Below are 23,707 nucleotides of genomic sequence, written 5' to 3'. Positions count from 1 at the left end.
AATTTCTTTGAGACTAATTTTTCTATAGTATATCAAGCAATTATAACAAATTATAGTACTTACATTGGAACATCATACAGGACTTTAAGCAGCTGTAGAAACCTCACGAAGAAGGCTTTCAGGTCCTGGTAGCTAAAATAAACAGAAATACTATCTTATTATAGCTAATGCATCTACATGTAATTATAGCATACAATTAATTATATAATGTTGATTACCTATATATTGAATCAAAGATATTAATGTTTTGTTGATATCCATTAAACTTAATCAGTGATATATTGATGTGTTGATTGCTTTTAGTGCTTTTTCTTTTCAATTTTCAAAACAACCTGCGGCTTTCTGAAGGGGGAAATATAGTGCAATAAATAATCAAATTCTAACAACTGAGAATTTCAATTCAACTTAACATGCATGGTACATAGCAAAGGCTATCTATAGGAAAAGCATTCTGTCTTCTAGCTGATATAAGTCAGCTGCTGTTAAGTGAAGAATGTGCACATGACATTTTAGGGGAAATATTAGCATTTTTAGGGGAAAATATACCTACTTTGTGCTAGGGGAAACAGCCTTTATTCGGCTGTAAAATACAGGAGAAAAAAAACACTGGTTGATAAAACTAAAAACAGTTACATTGATGTTTTGTAGATATCCCTTACACCAAATCTATAACATCAATGTATTTTGTTGATCTCTGTAACCAATATATAGCTGATATCCTTTAAACTGAATTATTAACAACAACGTCATGTGTTTATATGCCTTAAAATGAATCAATGACATGAATGTATCATGACCAATGTAACATACATACCATTGTTCTTTTGGAGTATTTGATTGTTTGCCTGAGTCAGTTTTCAAATCAGTAAAACGTTTTTGGTTTTTCTCAAATAATCTCTGCAGATTGCCCTCGGCACCTTCAAATGGGACATCACATGCCATACTGTATTAAACAAGATGAATTTAACATATTTTTATGTTTTAAGACACTGCTGTATTGTTAAAATAAACATTTAAATGGGTCATTGTAACAACGTTATAACTTTTTTTTTATAGTATACAGTTACATGAGTATATTTTGATAGGACAAATAGTATATATGAGCCGCGTCACGACAAAACCAACATGATGGGTCTGCGACCAGCTTGATTGTGGACTTATATTTGGCTCTCATGGTAATTGCTAAGCCAGATCTAACTTTGCCTTGCACAAACTATGTTCAGCAGAATCTGTGTGAGTTGAAGTGAAGTCCAAAATTAAGACACATACAAAATAACCCTTTATAAAAGATCAAAGGTCAAGGGAGAGCATATGTGGCTTAATCTTGTCAGTGACTGTATTCTTTGAACGTTGCTCTCCCTTGACCTTTGATCTTTTATTTCAGAAAGAACGCAAAATAAAGAACCAGCAAATTTTATAGCCTTATACAGTACTCTTCCCATGCATATTTCAGGGGAAGCAACTAGCACTAAAACTACAGACAATGAGCATATAAAGAGTACTAAGCACTTGCCTCATTTTAAGCGATATGAAGTAAGTAGTCCATTTTTTCCAATCCATTAATGTGGCCCTTCTGTTTATAAATATCTGTATATATTATTTTAACAATAATGTGACATATTTTCTTAATTTCCCATCCTAAAAATGATCAAATCTACTATTGATCAATAAAAAGACTCAGTCAACTTTTTAATTAAAGGGACAACATGATATTGATAAATTTTAAGAACAGTTTGAATTACTTCATCAGGAAAACAGTGTTTTATTTAATAAGTATCAGTAAAGGTATCTCACCATCGTATGTAGTGGTAAGCTGCCTCACAGTTAAAGTAGCGTGATGATGCCAATGTTCCAAGCTGATTATGAGCCATCCCTGTAAAAAATTTAAAATTATCAGTTAGTTTGACTTTTCGCCAGCTGAATCTACACCCCTTCGACCAGTGCAGACCAAGATCAGCCAGCACATCTGAGCCCTCAGCTTATGGTCTGCACTGTTCAGTATTTAGTCATTATATACTTCGATAAATTTTCCTTAAAAATGATGAATTTTTTCGCCCAAATTCAAATATGGTCAAGTCCATGTAGGATATTATGCATGTTTAGGGTTCAGTAGGAAATTGCTTGAAATGTTACTGTGTGTATGCGATTTTGTAACTTTTAATCAGTTATACATTCATTTTTATAAATTTTAAGTACATGAAGCATTTCTGAATACAATATTTAATTTCTTTGGAAAAGATTTTTTTCTGATTTAAAAGCCTTAATAGATTTAACAAGGCAATTATCATAATTTAATTAAATCCAAAGAATAGAATGCTTAAGTATAAAAGTAGACGTATAAACAACAGACAATAAACTATGACAACATACCCATCTCAGGTGCCAGCATAAGCGCCTGTTGATAAAACCTCTCAGCCGCTGAACCACTCATGCCTGAATCAAAATCTTGCTGATAACGAGCTGGAAGACAACAACAAAGACTAGATAGGATAATTTTATATACCAATTTAACTCAATAAGTTTAAAAACAATTATTTTAATGAATTGTTCAGGGTAGAAATATATATTGTATAAACTTTGTTAAATGCTGCAAATAACTTTTTATACCAAACTAATTGAGTAACTTTTATGATAAATAGTTTGTAAATCGCTTTATTTACAAACAATACTAATCAGGTTTAGTAAAACATAACCTGCAATTAATTTGACATTATCCTTGTGATTTCATCTTGATACCAATTCCTTACAGAATCTTTTTTTAGTCATTTGTTTTGTTGGAGTTTTAAGTCACTTCAATACTGTAAAGGTCATAAAGCAACTTTCCAGTCTTACTGGTGGAGAAAAACCTCAAAAGCTCCTTCATGCATTACCTCAGACTCAAGCACGCACCTGAGTAGAACCACCAACCTTCAGTAAACAAGCCAGATAGCTTCCTTGTACAAATGAATTCAAAGTTTGTGACAAGATTTGAACCCACAGTGATTCTATAGTATAAACCACATGTGGAATAGAAACTTGTCGTCATTATAGTCATTCTTTCAATAACATTGTCCTTAGACTTCAATAAAACATCTAGACTTCAAGCTATCTCTACCAATCTATCAATCTTACTAATGTAAATAAAATATAAAATTTTACCAATATCTCCAAGACATATCAAGCATCGGTGTACCGATTTCATTGCCCATTCATGCATAGCAGGTGTCACTTCTTTACGTCTTGTTGTCTTTGAAAATCTACCTACATTGTTAAAAGCAGTATATATGCATTTAACTGATATATTATGCAAAAGAAAAAATAAACAATTAATATATTAACATTCAAAACTTAAAATATGCCCATAGGACACATATGACCCTTCTTCATGGCTATCACTGTAGCATATTTTACATACTTATGCGTATTTTATAAAAGTCAAGTGATATATTGACCTTGACCTTGGCCAGATAGCAAGGTCCATGATTAGTATTTGTTAGTTTTACTACATGCATATCACATGATCACAATGGCGGAGCAGTCTTTCTCAAATGGTCAATTTGTTAAGTAGATTACAGATACAGTTAATGTTGCAACTGACAGACAGACAGACAGACAACTACAGATTAGAGAATTTCTGCGATAACTAACCACCAAAATGCTCTTACATAATGTACCTTAACACAAACAAATGATTTACCTGGGTTATTGTCAGGTAGCAGTGGAAAATCGATTCTAGTTTCGAGTTTAAGGTTGAAGTCTCGCTGTAGCCGGAACAAGAGATGATAGTAGTAACCACACGCTGATGATAGATGTGTCCTGTATGCTGTCTCTAATGAACTGCCCACACGTACATGCTGAAAACAACACAAAATGATATTACAAATGTTACTTGTGTATGAACTTTTAGTTTATACAAATTTATTTTAGTTTGATTGTGTTGGAAGGTATAAGCTAATTGGAACACTCTCAAATCCGTTCCTGCAACCAAACAGTACTAAGCAATGAATGTTAAGTTTCTTGCTCAAGGAAACAACGGCTTGCCTCTGACAGGGTTTGAACCCACCCGGTCAGCAGTCCTAAGATTACTAGTCTGACGCATAAATCACTTGACCTTTAAAGTTAAAGTCAATCTTTATTGTAAAGCAGCTACAACCCATAGATCATTCCTGTTGGGTTTCAATGAAATATACCCAGCAGATGAGGAAAAGAATCTCTTTAAAAGCTTATTTCTACATTCAGAAATATTGGCCATCTTGTTCAGCAGTTTGTAATGATTTGAATCATTTTGTAAATGATCACCCAAGATACATTCTCTTTGAGTTTCAATATTTGCGTCGGGATCAAAGATACTTAACTATGTTGTAAATTTGTTTATAAAAGTTTTTTTCTTCTTTTTCAGTACTGGTGGCCATTTTGTTCAGCTAACCAAGTAGAACCTGGATTATTCCTGTATTGTTTTATCACAATTATCCCAAGGTATTTAGGAGAGAAAGTTATTTCAAGCATAACATGACTACATACAAAATGTGCTAAAAGTTCTTTACATTCACATACTTGATTATATAAGACATGACTAACATATTATTTTGAAAACATACATTTTGTAATTATAATGGCATGTTTTGTTAAATTCTTGTGAACAAAATATAATTTTACCCTTCTATTCTTTTTAATTAGCTGAATGATTTCATAGAAGACCTTCCTCCACAGTACCTCCTCGGCCTTTCTACCATAATACAATGGATTGTAGAACATCAAACGCTCACAATATTCTCTTAGCCTGAAATCACAAATTCAATACACACAATTTTAGCATGTCCAGGAAAAACCTTTAATGCAGCTGGTCTAACTGTGCCTTAATTGTGCCTTAATTATTCATAATAGGTTCAAAATTTAAAAAAAAATCTTGAAGATCTTTAATTCTAGAAGATGTTTCAGCAGAGTTTTCTGAACATAACAAATATCATTTAACCTAGAAATGTGTCCACAGACCATGTGTGCCCCCCTCCTCCCCCATACCATTCTTTTAACAGTATGGACACTGGACAGGTACAGACACACAAGGGCAAATCTGTATGCCTTCCACCTCTAAGAAGGAGCACAAGAAAGAAGTTCAGTGAGAAAATGACCTAGTTCCGTGAGAAAATGACCTAATAAATCTATCTGGAAATAACAGGGTCATTAAATAGATTAATACAATTTTTCATCATCAGTTGTACATAAATGTAAATGGATAAACATGTACAGATATCAGACAATCAAATCTTAGTATGCAGCAAATTTATTTCAGATTTAATGTAAGACAGCAAGAATATACTTGTAGCGGAGGCCAACAGCATCTTGGTGAAAGACCTCCCTGTATGCTCTCTTCTTTTTAAGACCTTCATCAAGTTTTCTCACAGCATCAACAGCAGCCCTAAATCATAAAAAATATATGAAATTTCACTGTATATATACTTATAATTACAAATTACAAATAAGCAAAGAATAACAAATTTCAAAAGAGGAAATAAAATCTGTGATATTATAATCTATGAAATATGATTGTCCGCCAATTGTGTCAATATTCAGTTAAGAACCCAAAACACAGTATGAAAACACAGAACAGAATTCTGGGATATGTTGACTTGTATATTACAAGTTTAGTGATTGAAATTAGCACTAAATTATAGATTTTCTCTGGGACAGGTCCTTATTTACTAGCCTAGGACTAGTAAAATTCAAATTGTTAAAAAAAAATGATGTTATTTTGTTTCACATGATAAAACAAGCATTTGATAGTATTGCGGGCAATACAGTAGTCCCCTACCGGTCCCTCAAAAAGTTCTTTAATTGTCATACACTCCTGTGTATTGCCATTTATAATGAATTTGAGGATGAAGTCTGTATTTGAAAATATCAACCACAAAACATAATAAAATAAGTTTGTCTATATCACAGTAATGTGTTAAGTTTCCATGCTTAGTAAGGAAATTATGTTTATACAACCTTGTCATATTATTACGATGTGGGATTTTAAAGTAAATCCTATAAGGAATGAAGAAGTTGGAGTGAAAATACCAGTTTCTCGAAAAAAATCTAAGTTAAAGGGGGACATAATTCTGGAAATAGTCTTGCTAGAGTATTTAACCTTCTCAAAAATGTCGAGTGATAATAAGAAACATATATATGAAGTTTGAAGTAGATACATTAGGAAATAAAGAAGTTATTTAAAAAAGACAACATTTTTTCCCCTAAAAAATCTAAGTTCAAGGGAGGTAATACTGATATTTTTTGTGCTAGAGTTATAAACCTTGTCACATATGATGTGGTTGATGACCAGAAACTTAGATTTAAAGTTTGAAGTAAACACCTTAAGAAATAAAGAACATATAGTGAAAAAGCTGAAAAATTTAAATCAGAAATCTTGAAATTCAGGCTATTTGTTGCCATAGCAACCAGAATTTTCAACATAGGAAGAAAAGAAAAAGATGTGCATAATCTCCAGACTGCCATCTACCCATATTTCAAGTTTCATAAAAATATTTTCAGTACTTTTTGAGTTATCACTGGATCCAGTTTATGTGTTAAATTTGCCATATTTTCAGACTATTTGTTAATATTTAAAAAAATCTAAGTTAAAGGGGGACATAATTCTGGAAATAGTCTTGCTAGAGTATTTAACCTTCTCAAAAATGTCGAGTGATAATAAGAAACATATATATGAAGTTTGAAGTAGATACATTAGGAAATAAAGAAGTTATTTAAAAAAGACAACATTTTTTCCCCTAAAAAATCTAAGTTCAAGGCAGGTAATACTGATATTTTTTGTGCTAGAGTTATAAACCTTGTCACATATGATGTGGTTGATGACCAGAAACTTATATTTAAAGTTTGAAGTAAACACCTTAAGAAATAAAGAACATATAGTGAAAAAGCTGAAAAATTTAAATCAGAAATCTTGAAATTCAGGCTATTTGTTGCCATAGCAACCAGAATTTTCAACATAGGAAGAAAAGAAAAAGATGTGCATAATCTCCAGACTGCCATCTACCCATATTTCAAGTTTCATAAAAATATTTTCAGTACTTTTTGGAGTTATCACTGGATCCAGTTTATGTGTTAAATTTGCCATATTTTCAGACTATTTGTTGCCATAGCAACCAGAATTTTCAACATAGGAAGAAAAAAAAAAGACGTGCATAATCTCCATACTGCCATCTATCCATATATCAAGTTTCATAAAAATATTTTCAGTACTTTTTGCGTTATCGCGGGATCCAGTTTTGTGGACGGACGGACTGACGGACTGACAGACAGACAGACGGACGGACAGACAGACGGACAGACAGACAGACAGACGGACAGACGGACGGAGGGTAAACCTAAAGTCCCCTCCGGTTAAACCGGTAGGGGACTAAAAAGTATGCCGCTGATATGATAATCATTTGGCAAATATGACTCTTGTATCATAATGCTTTCTACACATGAACCAAGTATGATTCTGGTTCTTGCATTGCATCATATATGATATAATGTGCAATGGTTTGTGGATGTGTATTCTTACAGGATGGTAAGTTGATGGTAGTGTATTGATTTTAGGACTTTACACCTCCTGGACCTTTCGGCCTCAAAACCCTGGTCTTTTCTGCACTTTTTTAAATTTGATAAATATATAAATATATAAAATAAATACCATTATGGGTTATAATATTGATATAATATAACACATTCTTGCAAACAATTACATTCATGTGATAAAGAAGATTTTTTGGTCATAAATATAGTGAAATTTCCCTGAGAAAAAAATATGGTATTTTCTATGAGTTCTGAAAAAATTATCAGCTATAAGTCTGCATGCATATACTGGTTAATTAATTAGCACCTCTATAAGTGTGAAAATTTAATTGATTTGTCAGATTAAAGTACCTTATTGCTTAAACAATAGTATCACTAATCAAAGAGAAATGTGCCAATATCAAAAATAACATGAATTTATAATGAATTAATAAAAATAACAAATAAATTAGTTTTTCATGACTAAATATTACCAATGACTTATTAAATTTAGTTTCATAATTTTCAAACAAATTCGATACAATAAATCATATAGCTATATTTACTACCTGTGAAAAAAAAGTTTACTAGAATAATTCATTTAATTAAAAAAAAATCATACATTGATACATATTTGGTATATTTTATTTGAACAAGTATGTCATTTTTTAATTAAATTTCCCAATTATGAATTTCAAAAATATGCTTTCAACAAATATTCTCTCAAAGTCTATATCTTGCAAATATAATGTTATTGAGATTATTCAATTATCACTTAATTATTATATTAAGTCACGGATTTATATTACAAGGATCGGACACTTTCGTTTAGCTTAAAGTCCCGTCGCGCGCATGCGCGGAATCGGATAAAGGTGGACAGAATGAGATGGCGGAACGTGCGGAGTACGAAATATGACAGATTTTCACCGGAGTATGTGGTGTTATTGCAGCTTTGTGAAAAATTATACACATATGAATGTATTGATACAGTATTATTTTGTGTCGCTAAAGTATTATTATATGAAAATATGCTGATAGAACGCTGCAACGCTTAGTTAAAAAGTACCTAATTTAAAAAATATTCGCCTATTGTTTAGGCATACTCTCTACACTTCGCCACATATGCCATGAACTGTAGTTAAAGACCGCGCATATACAAAATATACATTCAAATTATATTTAATTTTGAAGATTGAGTGTTGCAATTATCACATGTAACCTGGTAATGAAAGTTTGGAAATAAAGTTTTTTAATTATCACTTACCCCCCTTCAAAAGTAATTAAACTTGAAAGAAATTTAAGCGATGTGTAAAAAATAATCAACAGTTACTTTTATTTCGCAAAATACTGACTCAAACTGTAAAGATTTTTATTGTTTTTCTAGCGTTACATTAAAAAGTATAATAAATATCTTTCTACAGGCATTCAAATAAAAAGAATAATTAAAATATACGGATTAAAATATACGAGTGACATTAAAAAGGCCGGAATCGAGACAGCCACACGAGAGAACTTTACTGTTACGATGATTGTCTACTTCACTGCACCGACATTTGAAAACAGATTTACAAAAAATAATAATGATATAAATGATGAATGAAATTTAAATATTCTATGAATATGGCAATATCGACAATCTCGGCAATATTTTGTACTAAAAAATGAATAAATTTTCTTCACGTGTAAAGGCCGCAATACAAATACCCGTAAAACAATTATGCGTTAATAAATTTGACTACATAACCCAACAAATCTTAAATATTGCATCTTTGATCATCTGTGAATAACTTACATCGGCTTCTTTTTTGTTTTGAAACTGAAAGTATTATGGTACCGTAACAATAAATTTCAAATACCTGCTTTTATATAAAAAAATGTAAATTCACCGCGGATTTCATCAAGTTAATTTTTTAACCGTCGTTGCGGACAGATAAACTGTACCTTTAAAAAATAAATTAGATATTTGAATTAACCAAGAATTTTTCTTCAAAATAAACTTTAAATTTCCAAAATCGGATAATAAATGAAAAAGCTATATCAGGGCTCTCAGTAGGGTCAGAATTTCACGAGTCAAAGACTCTTTGGCTAAAATTTTCATGAGTCAAATAATTTTTTTCTAGTGTCATTTGACTACATGAATCATTTTTATGTTACAAAATAACTGTATTGGAGGTCATTTTTGAAGATTCCAAAGTCTAAATTGACAGAAAAAAATGCCTAATTATAAATGTCTATACCCCCTCCACCTAAAACAAAAAACAAATAAAACAAAAACAGTAATTGCTGTAAAAGAATAAAATAAGCAGCAGCTTTTCTGATTAAATGTATAAAATATAAAAAAAATATCTTTGTAAGTATGCTATATCATATTAATTTTAAATACCAAAATGTACCAGGTATATTTATAACAAATGCACAGGTACTCCAAGTAAATCAAAGACGTATTATAAACCTTTAAAAGCAATCAATAATTGACACCTCAAGTATGTAATTCTTATCAGTTGTGTAGAGCTATTTTTAGCGCTGTCAAATTGCAGCCACTGAATTGTCGCGCTTCAGTGCACAGGGTATAAACAATTGCCGTGTGTAAAGCATTTTATACACGGCTTATACTGCCTGTTGACATTTTTTATGAGTGTGATTTGAACACATGTATTTAGGATTTGATAGTTAGGGGTGGATTTAAGGTAATTATTATTGCATAGCTGAAAATCCCATGTGGCAAATTGACTCTTGAGCAGATTTTATCACGTGTCAAATATGTGCATTTCCCGATTTTCACGAGTCAAAACCCGGATCCCCGTGTCAATCAAGAGCCCTGGCTATATGGTATTTTGTAAAGTAGGTATCCGTTGCGAACGGGCATTTACGCTTCGCACCGGTAAATTATCGATCGATGTACCTTTATCGGGTGCACGACAAGATATTTAAGCATTTATATAGGGTTAACTGGGAGTGTCCGATCCCTGTAATATAAATCCGTGATTAAGTTAATTAATATAATCCAATCCAGGTGTAAAGGAATGTCAAACAAGTTTACTGATTAATCCCTACAGTATACAATACTATATAAAAAAAGTAGCCGAAACATCTAGGAGGTGTAAAGACCAAGACCGAAACGTCCAGGAGGTGTAAAGTCTAAGGCCGAAACCTCCAGGAGGTGTAAAGTCCAAACACCGGTGTATTCCGCAGCAATATTTATAAAAATTAAAATATAGCAATATTTATTTTTGTTTGTATATAAATATAGATTATAATGAGAAATAAATAAATATTTATAAAATAATATGACTTAGCCTGCTATAACTTTCATTCATTCCGTTGAAATGGGCAGTTAAGATGTTGTAAGAAAATAAAGTTGTGACATTTGCTTATCTACTATATATTTTATGACACACTTTCATGAAACAATGCTGGATATTAACAATGTTTGGAAAACAATGATCTATTGCATTAAGGTTTTCAGATTTTCTCTATACAGATGGCAAATAGCAAATGAAGATATTATGGAAAATTTTATTTCCAAAGTCAACCTAGCTCTCTTAAGCTGGTGAGGGCCTGAATTTGAAATTATTTGAAATGCAGCCATTTCAGGTAGAAATAGTATTATACTTATTACTTTTGCTCTAAATTCTTTGTTACTTGTAAAATTCAGTTAAAGGATAGCAAATTGTGAAAAGTGGATGAATATTTAAATCCGTGCCACTCTTTAGTGAGACCCAAAAATATGAAAGTTTTCCTCAAAACGACAAAAGTTGTCAAAACGAAAGTTGTAAAATTTACCTGTAGACTTTCTTAGCCTTGTCAAGATCCGTTTTCAGGTCAATTAATTTTTCTGTCATACTTGTCAGATGATCATTGTCTTTGCACCTTAGTAACGGTCGAATTCTGCCATGTGACACGAAAATTCTTCAAGTATCTGAAATAATTTTTCTTCCTGTCACATGGACGCCATCTTAGGTACAGTTAATATAATATCAAAAAACGTCTTTGTCATCACGGTTCCCATCCATCCAGTTGGAACCAAGATTTCGATAATAAAAGTATTTTCTCATTATTATCACGGATCACGGATATTTATTATATGTAATATAAATCCATGGTATTATGAAATAATGATATAAATTTGCATATTTGTATCCTCTTGTTTTTGTATATTTTTATTTGTTTCTTCCATTTGATTCTATGAAACAAGTCACTTAATGTTCAATTACTCAAATAACAGATGATGTTCTAAGACAGAGACTTAAAATACAGAATATATTAATTAAATATAGCTGTGTGGTTCAGATGGGAATTTTATCATTCATAAACTGTCTAAATAACTTAAGATATCTGCAATTGATAATAACCTGCCATGATTCTATATTTATTTACAGTAGCCATTCTCATCCTACACATCAAAAAAGCTTGGATATTTTGGATGTCTTCAAAAGCTGTCACAATCTGAGGCCTTGACTTCTTGTTGTCTGCAAGCTTTGACAACCTAAGCCTTCAATTTCTTGTTCGCAGGCTTTGACCATGAATAATCAGCAATTAGAGTGTTCCGAATGAACTACAATGTACATGCATTAGTTACAGAAATTGCTGATAGTCTTTGACACTTGTAAGTAAGGCCAGGCCTGCTATCTGTGCAGCCTGACCAGGCTCTATGCTGTTGGTAGTTCAATTTTTGTATTTTCATACTGAAAACACTTTATTTTCAAATTACCAAATTCAAAGCATTGCAAATCACTTCTACAAATTTAGCAGGTGAAGTGTTAACCTAAATAATTGACATTCATGCAAGGTCACCTGTGCAGAGCCAAGGTTATCCAAGAAGTGTAGCTGTTAGCTATTAAGTTTAAGTACTTTAATATTTTAAACCATTTATGGATTGTGCCAAGATAACACAACAAAGTCCATCTTTAAAATTTCAGCAAGGCAAGGGTTTAAGCTTTAGAGCGTCAGATTTTTCAGGCGAGTAGCAAAATCGCACTTTCAAATGTTTATTGATTGAAATTGTCTCGGTCCCATTGATATTTTAGCTAGTCATATATATCTGAATCTAAGTGATCAACAAGTGGTTGGTTATTCATTTCTATTTCTCACATTTATATACAGAATAAGACAGAAATCTTTTTTTACTTCATTTTTTTTTTAATTGTTGGACTTTACGTCGCACCAATGTAGGTCTTATGGCGACTTCCCACTTTAATTGGTACAAGAGGACTCAAGGTGTCCCTCTGCATGTTGTTTCAAGTACAAAAGGACATCTGAGTAGAACCAACAACGTTTTATAAGCTAGATAGTTTCTCACATGAAGAATCCGAAGGCATTTGTGCAGCTTGAAGCTACAGCGGTCAAAGGCATTGGTTTGAAGTCAACGACCTTAACCACTCTGCCACAAGATAGGAAATTCTATCTAAACTATTTGTTAAACAAATACAAATAAAATTCAGCAAGTTTTTATCATTTTATTGATACAAAAGAAGCATCTAAAAAATAAATAAAAAGAATCATAAACTTTTCAGGTAGTCTATTTAAAATCTAAATTTTCTTTGTCTTTAAATACTGGTCCTTGAATTTTGACACTCATATTTTGAAAAAATTGAGAAAAAAAATTGAACAAAATATGAGTGTCAAAATTTTCAATGTTTATAATAAAAAGATGAAATTGAGGTTGAAATCTCAGCTGTTTTCAACCTAACCTTGAAACTGCTCCAAGGATTGGAGAATACTCTTTATTTTCCTTTTCAGTATAAGCCGGGAATATTGACAAACAGTATATCACCAACATTGGTATGGACCATAAAAAAAAACATCAATGAAAATACAATAAAATATCACAGATTCAGTAATGATATATATTGAAAATGCAGCAAAAAAATTTATAAAAGTGGAAATTATAATTATGCAAAATGGAAAACTTTGATTCAGAACAAACATAAAATATGGAGATATAAAAAGTTGGGATAAATTCACATGACCTGGTTTACTGATGGCAGAGATACATTTTTTTTATTAATTTATTATCATTATACAGTTTGGTTTGAAGTATTTCAATGTAAATTTTTGTTACTACATAACATTAAAGTATTTGTACAACCATTGCACATATTACATAACTTTGAAGGGTATCAAAATTAAAGCTATATTTGATCTGTCATCTGTAATTGACAAAAAAAAAAGTTTGAATAACTTCTTGGAATCATAACAATGAACCTTAATTGAATGAATAATGTAAGTTTTTGTGAAAGCAAGTGGGTGTGTATGAAATAATAGCATTTACCACTGAAAAATACCAAAGGAATACAATGTACTTTATGATTTTGTTAGGGAACATTATATTTTAAGTTTTTTCTTTCTTTCAAATAAAAGAAACAATTTTCATAAAAGTTTTTTTGAGAAACCATCTAAGATATGTGTATGAATAATAATTATCTATTTATAGCTTTACATCTTTTGACATTGTGATGAAATGAGCCGCGTCACAACAAAACCAACATAGTTATCAGTTTCTCTACATGTAATAGAGTTGGTAAGCGAACAGCATGGATCCTGATCAGACTGCGCAGGCTGGTCTGGATCCATGCTGTTCGCAAACGCACTATGTTGGTTTTGTCGTGAGGCGGCTCAAATAATGCCACATAAAAAATCAACAGAACACACTGAATTATAAAGTAAAAATCTTCAGTCTAGGATGATCAGCCTCCCTTTTTTTTCTTTTTTTTATAAGTTCAAAATTATGAAATGAAATACACAATCTACGAAATTCTAACACTATAAGGTCAGTAAGCTTCTTGTGCTAGACTTCCTTTTTCTCCTGTCCATCTAATTTTCAGGTCAACCTGGCAGTCCAAGTCTCTGAGGGCCGCCTTGGCCTCGTCCTCGCATGACTTTAGATTCCGAGCTCGATTAATCAACTCCTCCGCTCCCATTTCAAGTATAGCTGTGCAGTGATCACGTGTCCTTGCTACTATGTTTCTAATAGCCATACATGCTTGTTTCTGAAATACAACATGATATATTATACTTATAGGTCAGTGTTTAATGGTAAGTTAAGTATTTACAAAATTGCATTTGGTCAAGAACAGCCATACTTACTGCACTTACGGTACCAATAGTGGTTTGAATAATTTTTTATAAAGAGTTGATTTACCACACTACTTAATTGTAATCTATTAACAAAAATAAATGTGTTATGATTCAACTGAAATGCTGCAATTATATTGGACAAAAATAATTGACCCTGAAGAAGGCTGTTCAGCCGAAATGTTGTTATATTAAAGGGAATTATAGAATTTGCAGTTGACTACTTATTTTTTACTATTTATTGACAAAAATAATTTTAAACACTTTTAGAGGATTTAATTTGTTCATTACAACTAAAAGCAGAACCGACCTACTTATGCAACAACTTCAATACACACAAACTTAAAATAAATAAATTTACAAATATTTATACATTAAAAGCATGTTGAGAGATAGAAACAACTTTAATAGAATTTGAAACATTTATCATTGAAATCATATAAGATATGGAGATATTTTTTTCAAGGAATCAATTAATAATGATGTCATTCATTTGCAATATTTTCAGACTCTGTAACATTAACACTTTATCTAGAAATAAAACTTTCTTTTTCAATGTTAACAATTTTAAATTCAGTTTAATCATTGCTAGGAAATTCTTAAATTAACATGTATTCAAAAGAATAAATTATTCATGAAATGCAATTTCTACAAATTATTAAATTTGGAAGCACAATGTTTTGTTTTTCTAATTCAAACTTTTGTTTTTCTACATCCTTAGCAAGCTGGTGGTAAGTCAATCAACAAATGCAGACAAGGATTAGCCTGCACATCTGTACCATCTGATCATGGTCTGCACTGTTCGCTATCCGGACAGTGCACAAGATTTTGAAATTCTCCCTAAAACCGTGAATGGTTTTGTCCACAAGGCCATTTAAGATATTTAGTGTGGTTAGGTTAAACACACACCAGCCCTGTGAATATAATAATATAGTGACTTTCCAACTTTTTCAATTAAATGGAGGAAGACTTCAGGTGCCCCTCCATATGTTACCTTTATTACATGAGAATACATGAATAGAAGAAACTTTCTATATGCTAGATAGATTGCTTGATCACATGAACAAAAATCATGGTCCATGATAGGTTTAGAATCAACAGCTGTGCAGGACAAGAGATTAAAAGTCAGACATTTAAACCACTAGGCCATGGAGGCCCAGCTTCTTCTAGAAACTGTAAAATGAATACTATACTTCTTATACACACCTGAACATTTTCATCATTGGGATGTACTTTCATAGTTTGTAATATCACATGATGTCCATTGTTTTGCATCACAATAGCACAATGAGCTGGCTGTCTTAAAACTAGAGCAGCAAGTGCCTGACATCCTACTGCAGCTATATGAGCATTACCTGAAACAAATATACAAATTATCACATAATGACAAGTACACTACATGTACTTAAAGTATAACAGGACAGTGATTTTCCTACTTATATAACAGACTCCGAAAAAAAAGGTCTCTTCCCAATTGAAATTTTCTTTAAAATCATGCAGTTTTTCCAAAAATCTGAACTCAAAACCAGCCTTTTTACTTCCCAAATCAGCAATTTTAGCGATCATTTTTTCCCAAAATCAAGAGGCTATGGCCTCTTCCCAATTAAGTGAGAAAAATCACTGCAGGAATTGTTTTTTGTTTAAAAAAAAATTCATTTATGCATTTTATAGCCATATTACATGTGTAATAGAGAAGATATTTATTTTGGTTGAGTTTTACGTCAATAACACTAACTCAAAAGAAGTCCTATCACCATTTTCTAGTTTTACTAAAGGAAAAAGACCTAAGGTGCCTCTTTGTGCATTATTTTAGGCAGCTAGCTCAGAGTCTGTTAGAGTCTGTTATGTTCACTATACATATATGTGGCTTAAAGTGAGATCGGTAACACCAAACCCTTTTTCGCTCAAAATATTTCTGTCATCACATTCTAACAACATACCAAATTTACAGAAATTCAATTGAACAGTTTATTTTCTACCTATATGTCTATATGAAATCTCCAAAAAATCATCCTTAAGTTCTCTAAAGACATTCATTGCACAATACAAACAACACCTGTCCTGACTCCACTTTTTTATGTGCTGGATAGTAAAACAGGCTTTGATTACGTGACCAATTTTATGATTTGCTATGACAAATACAGGTATCAGTGTGAATGACAATCACCATTGACTAGAAAATAGGTGTGACACGTAGAACTCGTCAAGGTGCATTCACATACTGTTTCAATGTAATATCTTTGTTGCATTTAAAGTTAATGACTAAAGATGACAATTTGGCCAAAACGTTAATCAACAGTAGCTCTGCTTTTCATTTAAAGATTATTTTTTTCTTATATTTTCTATCCAATTGCAAGCTTACATAATTTTGATGAGGATTTAACACAAAATAAAACAACAAACCTTGATGTTGTGTCATGCCTGCTAAGATTAACTGTAGACCCTCAGATTTCACAATTGCAATCTTGACCTCATCATTTCCAGCCAGAGCTTTCAATAATCCAAGAACTTGTTTAACAATGCCCTGAAATAAAAATCATATCTGTATACTAATAAGAATTCTTGATCAATTCTTGTACTTCAAATACTAGCCAATGGCATTTTACTATGATTAAATATATAAAATAAACATTGAAGCTGCATAATAAACATCCATTTTATAGCTTTTAATAAGATCATACATTTTATTACGAGTATAAATATTTACATTTTAGAAGTATGTCCTAAATTGACATCTCATCCCCCCACCCAGTGTGCGCATGTTGCTTACTTAGAGGAGTAGTTCTACAAAGTAGGCAGGGACGAGGCGGAAAGTCTGCTAGAGTGTGTTAGCCCCTAGCACAGAAGTGACGGCTTAAAAAGGCTTGGCACTAACAGCTATTATCTGGGCTAATACCTTCTCAGAATATGTCAGGGTACAGTACATTAGGGTTCTCATTGGCCACTGCACAGTGACCTACTTTTGGCTAATTCATATCTTTGGCTAATACTGAAATTGCATGGAGATATAGGTAAATTATCACCACTTCACAATTAACTCTTCAAGGGCATGGCTGGTGACATGTCCGGGATCTTTACTTGACAGTGAAAGCTTCACTTAGTGCCTATACAGGCGGATGGATGGATCCTCATTAAACAAAAACGACAAAAAGTCACAAATTGAAAATATTGCAGTTACATGTAAATGTTACTTAATTTGAAAAATGATGCATAAACATGACTTAATTGGATCTTTAAAAAGGCAGTGCAAGTCAAGTTAAATTGGTATATATTAGCAAACAGTAGTACTTTAAATCATAGGTTAATGTATTGTTCCTTTCACAGAAGAAAGTGGTAGACTAGAGGTAAAGGTGTTGTACCAAACCTCAACAAGAGGGCCATGATGGCCCTGAAGTCGCTCACCTGTATATAGGCCCACAGAGCGAGGCCAGTTTAAACCCCAAGGCTTTTATTTGAACAAAATTGGTAGAAACCTATTAGAAGATGTTTCATGCTAAACATCTAAGGTCTAGCTCGTTGAGTTTTAAAAAAAAAGATTTTTTAAGTTTTTACTATACACATATAGTTAAAAGCAATGACACCCCTAGGGCGGGGCCAGTTTTGACCCCAGGGCTTTTATTTGAACAAACTTTGAAGACACTCACTAGAAGGTGTTTCATGCTTAATATCTAAACTCTAGCTATTTGTTTTTATTCAAAGAAGATTTTTAAGTTTTTGCTATACACATATAAGGAAATTAATGTCCCCCGGGGCAGGACCAATATTGAGACTAGGGCTTTTATTTGAACAAACTTTGAAGACACTAACTGGAAGATGTTTCATACTTAATATCTAAACTCTAGCTATTTGGGTTTTTCAAAGAAGATTTTTTAAAAAAGATTTTGCAATACACATATAAGGAAAATCAATGACCCCCCGGACAGGGCCAATTTTAACCCAAGGGCTCTTATTTGAACAAATTTGACAGACACCCATTAGATCATCTTTCATGCTAAGTATCTTAGCTCTAGCTTTTTGGGTTCTCTAAAAGAAGTTTTTTTTAAGTTTTTACTATATGCATATAGGGAAAATCAATGACCCCCTTGGGTGGGGCCAATTTTGACCCCAGGGCTTTTATTTGAACAAACTTGAGAGACACTCACTAGAAGATGTTTCATGCCAAATATCTAAGCTCTACCTCTTTGGGTTTTTTAAAAGAAGATATCTAAAGTTTTTTTTCTTTCGGTTGCCATGGCAACCAGAGTTCTGCATGGAATTAAATTCTTTGAACAATTTTGAAAGGTGACCACCAAAGAAACATTCCTGTGAAGTTTGGATGAAATTGGCTCAGCGGTTTATGAGGAGATGTCATTTAAAGTAAAAGTTAACGGACGATGCACGGACGACGGACGAAAAGTGATCACAAAAGCTCACCCTGTCACTTTGTGACAGGTGAGCTAAAAATGGTTAAAAATCTTTTAAAAGCTTTCATCACAATTGAGATAAATAGATAATTTAAAACTAAAATATGGTTAGTTTTACCTTTTGTGAAATATTTGTCTGGAAAGAATTTAATACGAGATCAAGCCCACCAAGGTCTTTCACTTCCTGGCAGAATTCATCTCTGACCACTAACGTACTGAGAGTAGAGAACAATTCTCTCTGAACTGAAATATCACTTGTATAATCTGAAAAAAAGAGAGGAGAAATGACAAATTTAAAATTTAAATGCTTTACCTAGGGAAAAGACGGAACTTGGGTTTCTTAATCGGACAAAAATCATAATCGATCATCGAAAATAATCGAACAACCCTTTTCGATCAATCATCGATTATATAATCGAAACATTTACAATAACAAAGTAAATAATTATGTACAATGTTCATATCATGCTTTAATATTTATAAGAATTCCATTTCCATGTAACCACCACTTTATCAACTGAAATAAATTAGTTTAAAGATATACTATGCTCATCCTTGAGTAAAATATTTTTATCAAATAAATTCATTAAAATCTATGAAATTATTATGTCTCACTTCCAAAAAGCAAATAAAGTTAAGTTGGTCCTTTCTTAACAAAACTGCCAGCTTTTTTTTAATGACACTATATATTGATATTGCAACCACCTTTAGTGTGTAGAATAATTTTATACATAACATATCTTCTTTGTGTGAAGTCAAAACATATTTATTTTATATTTACAAATAGACTGTGTAGCAATTTTAAATATTTTCTAATGTCAAATTTGAGCATAGTATACCTATAAACTACATGTAGCATGCCTCACTGTCAACTATTAACTCCATGGTCACCAGTATACTTTCATATTCAATTGAATGAAAATTATTGTTTCAACCAAAACTGGCTTTAATTTAGTGTCGTTATAATACAGTGAGTCACTTAAGTAACGGCAAGAAAATAAATTATCGATAATTAAACTTTGTAATCGATCATCGCTGATCGGTTCTATAAACGATCACTTTTCGATTATACTCGATCATCGTTTAATCCCAGACGGAACATTAATTTTGTTCTCATTGAAAAATAGGACTAATTCTCCTTATTCAGAAAGACGCATATAATTACTACATGCATTACATTTATTACATCATAGCTAATCAGCTAACTTATATACCTGAACAGATTTCCAGCATACTCCGGAGTGCATCACCTTCAGTTACAATTTGCTTGGCATTCTCATGAGCTGAACCAAATGGGACACGTAGATCATCATCCAGGGTCAAACAACGCAGTCCATACGATACCTCTTTAACTATGGTTGGCGATTTTCTATTTGATGTAAGGATTCTCACAAGCTCTTTAATCAGATCATTTTTAACAAACATTTTCCTATTATTTTCATGCTTTATGCAGTTCAAACGAACCAGCTTCACTATTAGAGCAATCACAGTTTCATCATTACTCTCATCTTTCATTATATCCATGAAATACTCTGCTCCATCTTCGTCAAGCAAATCTGGTTGTCCATTACACAAGGAGCACATCGTTTCTAGTGTTTTTACAAACATTTCCTTATTACTTGTTCTGAAGTTCTTTAATGTTTTCAGCAAAACTGGATATGCATTATTTTTCCCTGCAAAACATCTTCTAGATAAGTCAATGTCACACTCCTGTCTTACGATGTCTAAATGTTTGTTCGGATCAAATTCTTCAGCACCTTGTTTTTCATCTAAAGAAAGGGAATTGAGCGCCTCAACAACAGGGTGTACACTTTTCTGTCCATCTGCACTGTACAGACTAGCATCTCGAATAATCATGGTCAAGTTCACACCCTAAGAGATAAAAAATGTTACAAAGGAAGAAATCTTTAATTATATAATGATAAACAATATTAGAACGCCAAAAATTTTTTTTTTTGAGAAATATACTGGTTTCCTAGCAGTTTCCGGCCACAAATCACACTTTTTAACAAGTAAAATAAAAATCATTGTCTACGGAGGGGTACAAAACTTTGACAGGACAAACAGCATTGCCATGTATTTAATGTTGCACTTTCATTTTACTTTTTAATTTGAATATGTCCTGAAATGTAACGCCTTTTCTCACCTTTATTAAAAAATTCATAGCAGTTTTCCGGACCTTTTTTATTTTGAATATAATTCAGTACCATAAAGCAATATTAAGATGATTTTATCAGACAGAACTTCCCAACCTTTTCTGTGTTGTCTGCAAAAATATTTTTCGAAGTATTGATTTACCTAAAATGGGGTCTTAGTTATTGCGCATGGATATTCAAACTAGAATTCCCCAGGTGTTGCTTATTTTTTTAATGTCGCAAGTTTTCTTATGTAACTTTTAATAACAGGCAAAACTTCAAAACATATAAATCGTTGTACTAAATGCTGTTTAGCATAGAAAACAAATGTTTCTCTGATTGATGAAGTAATGTGGATGCTTTACTGGTAAAAATAGACTGTACTGGACGAAAATGATAAACGGAAAACTGCTAGGGGACAGAAACTGCTAGGAAACCAGTAAATAAAGCACTTCTTGTGTTTAATGCGCCTTTTAATAAATGTATAACAATATGGTTGCCATAATTGATTAGTATCAACATACTTGAGTTTCAAACTGTTGCACTGCCTCTGCTATTGCTTCTTCCACCGTCATTTCAAAATCTTCAATATTCTCTTTGACAACATCGTCAAATGTCTCTTGACTTATCTGTTTTGCCATCTGTTAATAATACATAAAGTTTAGTAAAAACTCATGGAAATATGTTAATTTGTTATTTCATTAGGAGAACATAAGTGTTAATTTAAATTGTAAAGTCTAAGTAGAGAGACTCACTATTAAAGTGGATCTGTCTACAAAGGACACATTTTAAGAAGTACATGTATGATGCAACAGGGAATGGGCTGATAACAGGGAATGGGCCTATGTCATGTGCAAAAATGACACATTAAACGTCTTTATATGTTTTTTTAACCTCATCAACCTGAAAATCTTCGGGCACTGGCCGAAATTTGGACACCAGAACTCTGTAATTTACAACGTGGACACACAAGCTGTTAGAGTTACAGGTGGTGGTGTTAGTTGTTTACATTCCGGATCAGGGCAGTAAGCAACATGTATTGAATTTTCCAGTGCACAGTTCAGCCACGGAAGTGTTCCTGGGCAGGTTGTCAAGTAGTTTACCAGTACTAGTTGCCGTGACTTCCGCAAGGAAAGGAAACTACTGTACATACCAGAGCAGAGGTTCAGTGCGAATGACTGTAGAAAAGATTTTATGATCAATCACAACAAAAGTGATTTGCGCCGTCCAGGATTCAAACCTGGGTTGCCCGATTCACAGTCCAACGCTTTTCCTATTGAGCTAACCGGACTGCTTTGTTGGGGTTATTGTCGGCCTGTGTACAACTTATACTCCCTCAACTTAATCACTTAAAGGTTAACCCAAGACTGGGCAATCTCCTGAATTAAACCCCTAAATATTTTTTTTGTAAAACAACACTCAACAGCAATCATGAATAGATGAAACTTTTTTTTTCATTTCCAGCATGTAATTAGTGTTAATGTTTTTACAGTTCTTCACCTACCTTATTGCTTTTGCTGTGTTGATAGGGTAATAATAATATCTATAAATAACTATTAACTACAGTTATTTTTGAAATTCTAGCATGTTCCAACAGATTTGTGTAGCCTTACAACACCCACCGGATGAATCTACATAAGAAAAATAGTTCTACATTTTTTCTTGACTACCTTTAAAAATATCTGACTTTTTCAGCAAATTAAAATATTATTGGTATATATAAAACTTTAACTTTTTATTTATGTTATTTAAAACTATACCGCTTACAAAATTAAATAATGTAATAAATGTATGAATTTATTAAAGGGAGTTAACTGCGGAGGTACAACACCACTAAATCATTTCGTTAGGCACAATAATACTAAAAACCAGTGCAGTTTGGCGGGCTTGCCTGGACTCATATTTAGGATACGCACAATGGATAATACCAATCATTTATTATTTTATAAAAATATCCCTGGAAAAAGTGACCGATTAAACTCCATTAGACAGACGTTTGGAACACTATTAGGACGGTTCACACCAATACGGTTCACACCGCCTATATTACTTACCAATAATTTTCACCAAGGATTAAAAGTAGATCTACAACAAATAACTTTGTACCACCCACTCACCGAATTCTACTTGCTGAACGTTTTCTATCACTTAAATTTTCTCAAAAATTCTATTGCAGAACATTGTAACAGGTTGTCGATTGTTGATTGGCTACATTTTTTTCTGGGGTTTAGATCTATTTATTGTGACGCCAGGGAAGGGGATAATGATGAAAAGGTCATATCCATATGCTCAAATAATTGGAACTTTATCTACGGGTATTCTTCGATTTCTTGACTGTCTATTTCTTGATATTTTAATGATATTTCCATTATAAACAAGTTTTTGAGATTTTTAAAATGCTCTACTACTGAAAAAAAAGATGTGAATTTTGTTTGTTTCCGAATGCCGCGTTTTTTTAAAAAAATGAATTGTGATTTCTAATTTTTAAAGAAAGGATCTATCATTTTTTTGAAAGAACGTATGTATCACTTTTATTTTATGTATTAAACCACAGAGCTAATATAAGTCTCTGAATAAACT

The 23,707-nt window shown here is 32.3% G+C and overlaps 2 protein-coding genes across 2 annotated transcripts in view; both read right to left on the bottom strand.

Annotated features, from left to right (window-relative positions):
- LOC132733236 (nonsense-mediated mRNA decay factor SMG5-like) overlaps nucleotides 1-11,501 on the bottom strand; it is a 42,527-nt gene extending 31,026 nt beyond the window's left edge. The window contains exons 1-9 of the mRNA XM_060719836.1: nucleotides 11,299-11,501; nucleotides 5,297-5,395; nucleotides 4,636-4,759; nucleotides 3,677-3,833; nucleotides 3,139-3,240; nucleotides 2,371-2,460; nucleotides 1,795-1,873; nucleotides 815-943; nucleotides 64-132 (exon numbers count right to left, since the gene is read on the bottom strand). Of these exons, the coding sequence (XP_060575819.1) occupies nucleotides 64-132; nucleotides 815-943; nucleotides 1,795-1,873; nucleotides 2,371-2,460; nucleotides 3,139-3,240; nucleotides 3,677-3,833; nucleotides 4,636-4,759; nucleotides 5,297-5,395; nucleotides 11,299-11,357 (908 nt within the window). The 5' untranslated portion in view covers nucleotides 11,358-11,501. The remainder of the gene's footprint in view (nucleotides 1-63; nucleotides 133-814; nucleotides 944-1,794; nucleotides 1,874-2,370; nucleotides 2,461-3,138; nucleotides 3,241-3,676; nucleotides 3,834-4,635; nucleotides 4,760-5,296; nucleotides 5,396-11,298) is intronic.
- A 2,566-nt stretch (nucleotides 11,502-14,067) lies between these two features.
- LOC132733239 (armadillo repeat-containing protein 6-like) lies at nucleotides 14,068-22,790 on the bottom strand. The gene is made up of 7 exons (XM_060719842.1): nucleotides 22,632-22,790; nucleotides 21,652-21,768; nucleotides 20,207-20,864; nucleotides 19,111-19,256; nucleotides 16,993-17,113; nucleotides 15,796-15,944; nucleotides 14,068-14,504 (listed from the first exon to the last, which is right to left on the bottom strand). Exons 2-7 carry the CDS (start codon nucleotides 21,766-21,768, stop codon nucleotides 14,286-14,288), a joined length of 1,410 nt encoding a protein of 469 aa, XP_060575825.1. The 5' UTR covers nucleotides 22,632-22,790; the 3' UTR covers nucleotides 14,068-14,285.
- Between the last annotated feature and the right edge of the window lie 917 nt (nucleotides 22,791-23,707).

The sequence above is a fragment of the Ruditapes philippinarum genome, unplaced genomic scaffold (assembly GCF_026571515.1).
Source record: "Ruditapes philippinarum isolate M1 unplaced genomic scaffold, ASM2657151v2 ctg2232_1_1_1_1, whole genome shotgun sequence".
NCBI lineage: Eukaryota > Metazoa > Mollusca > Bivalvia > Venerida > Veneridae > Ruditapes > Ruditapes philippinarum.
The sequence above is the reverse complement of the archived record's forward strand: the minus strand, read 5'-3'. Positions and strand labels throughout refer to the sequence as shown.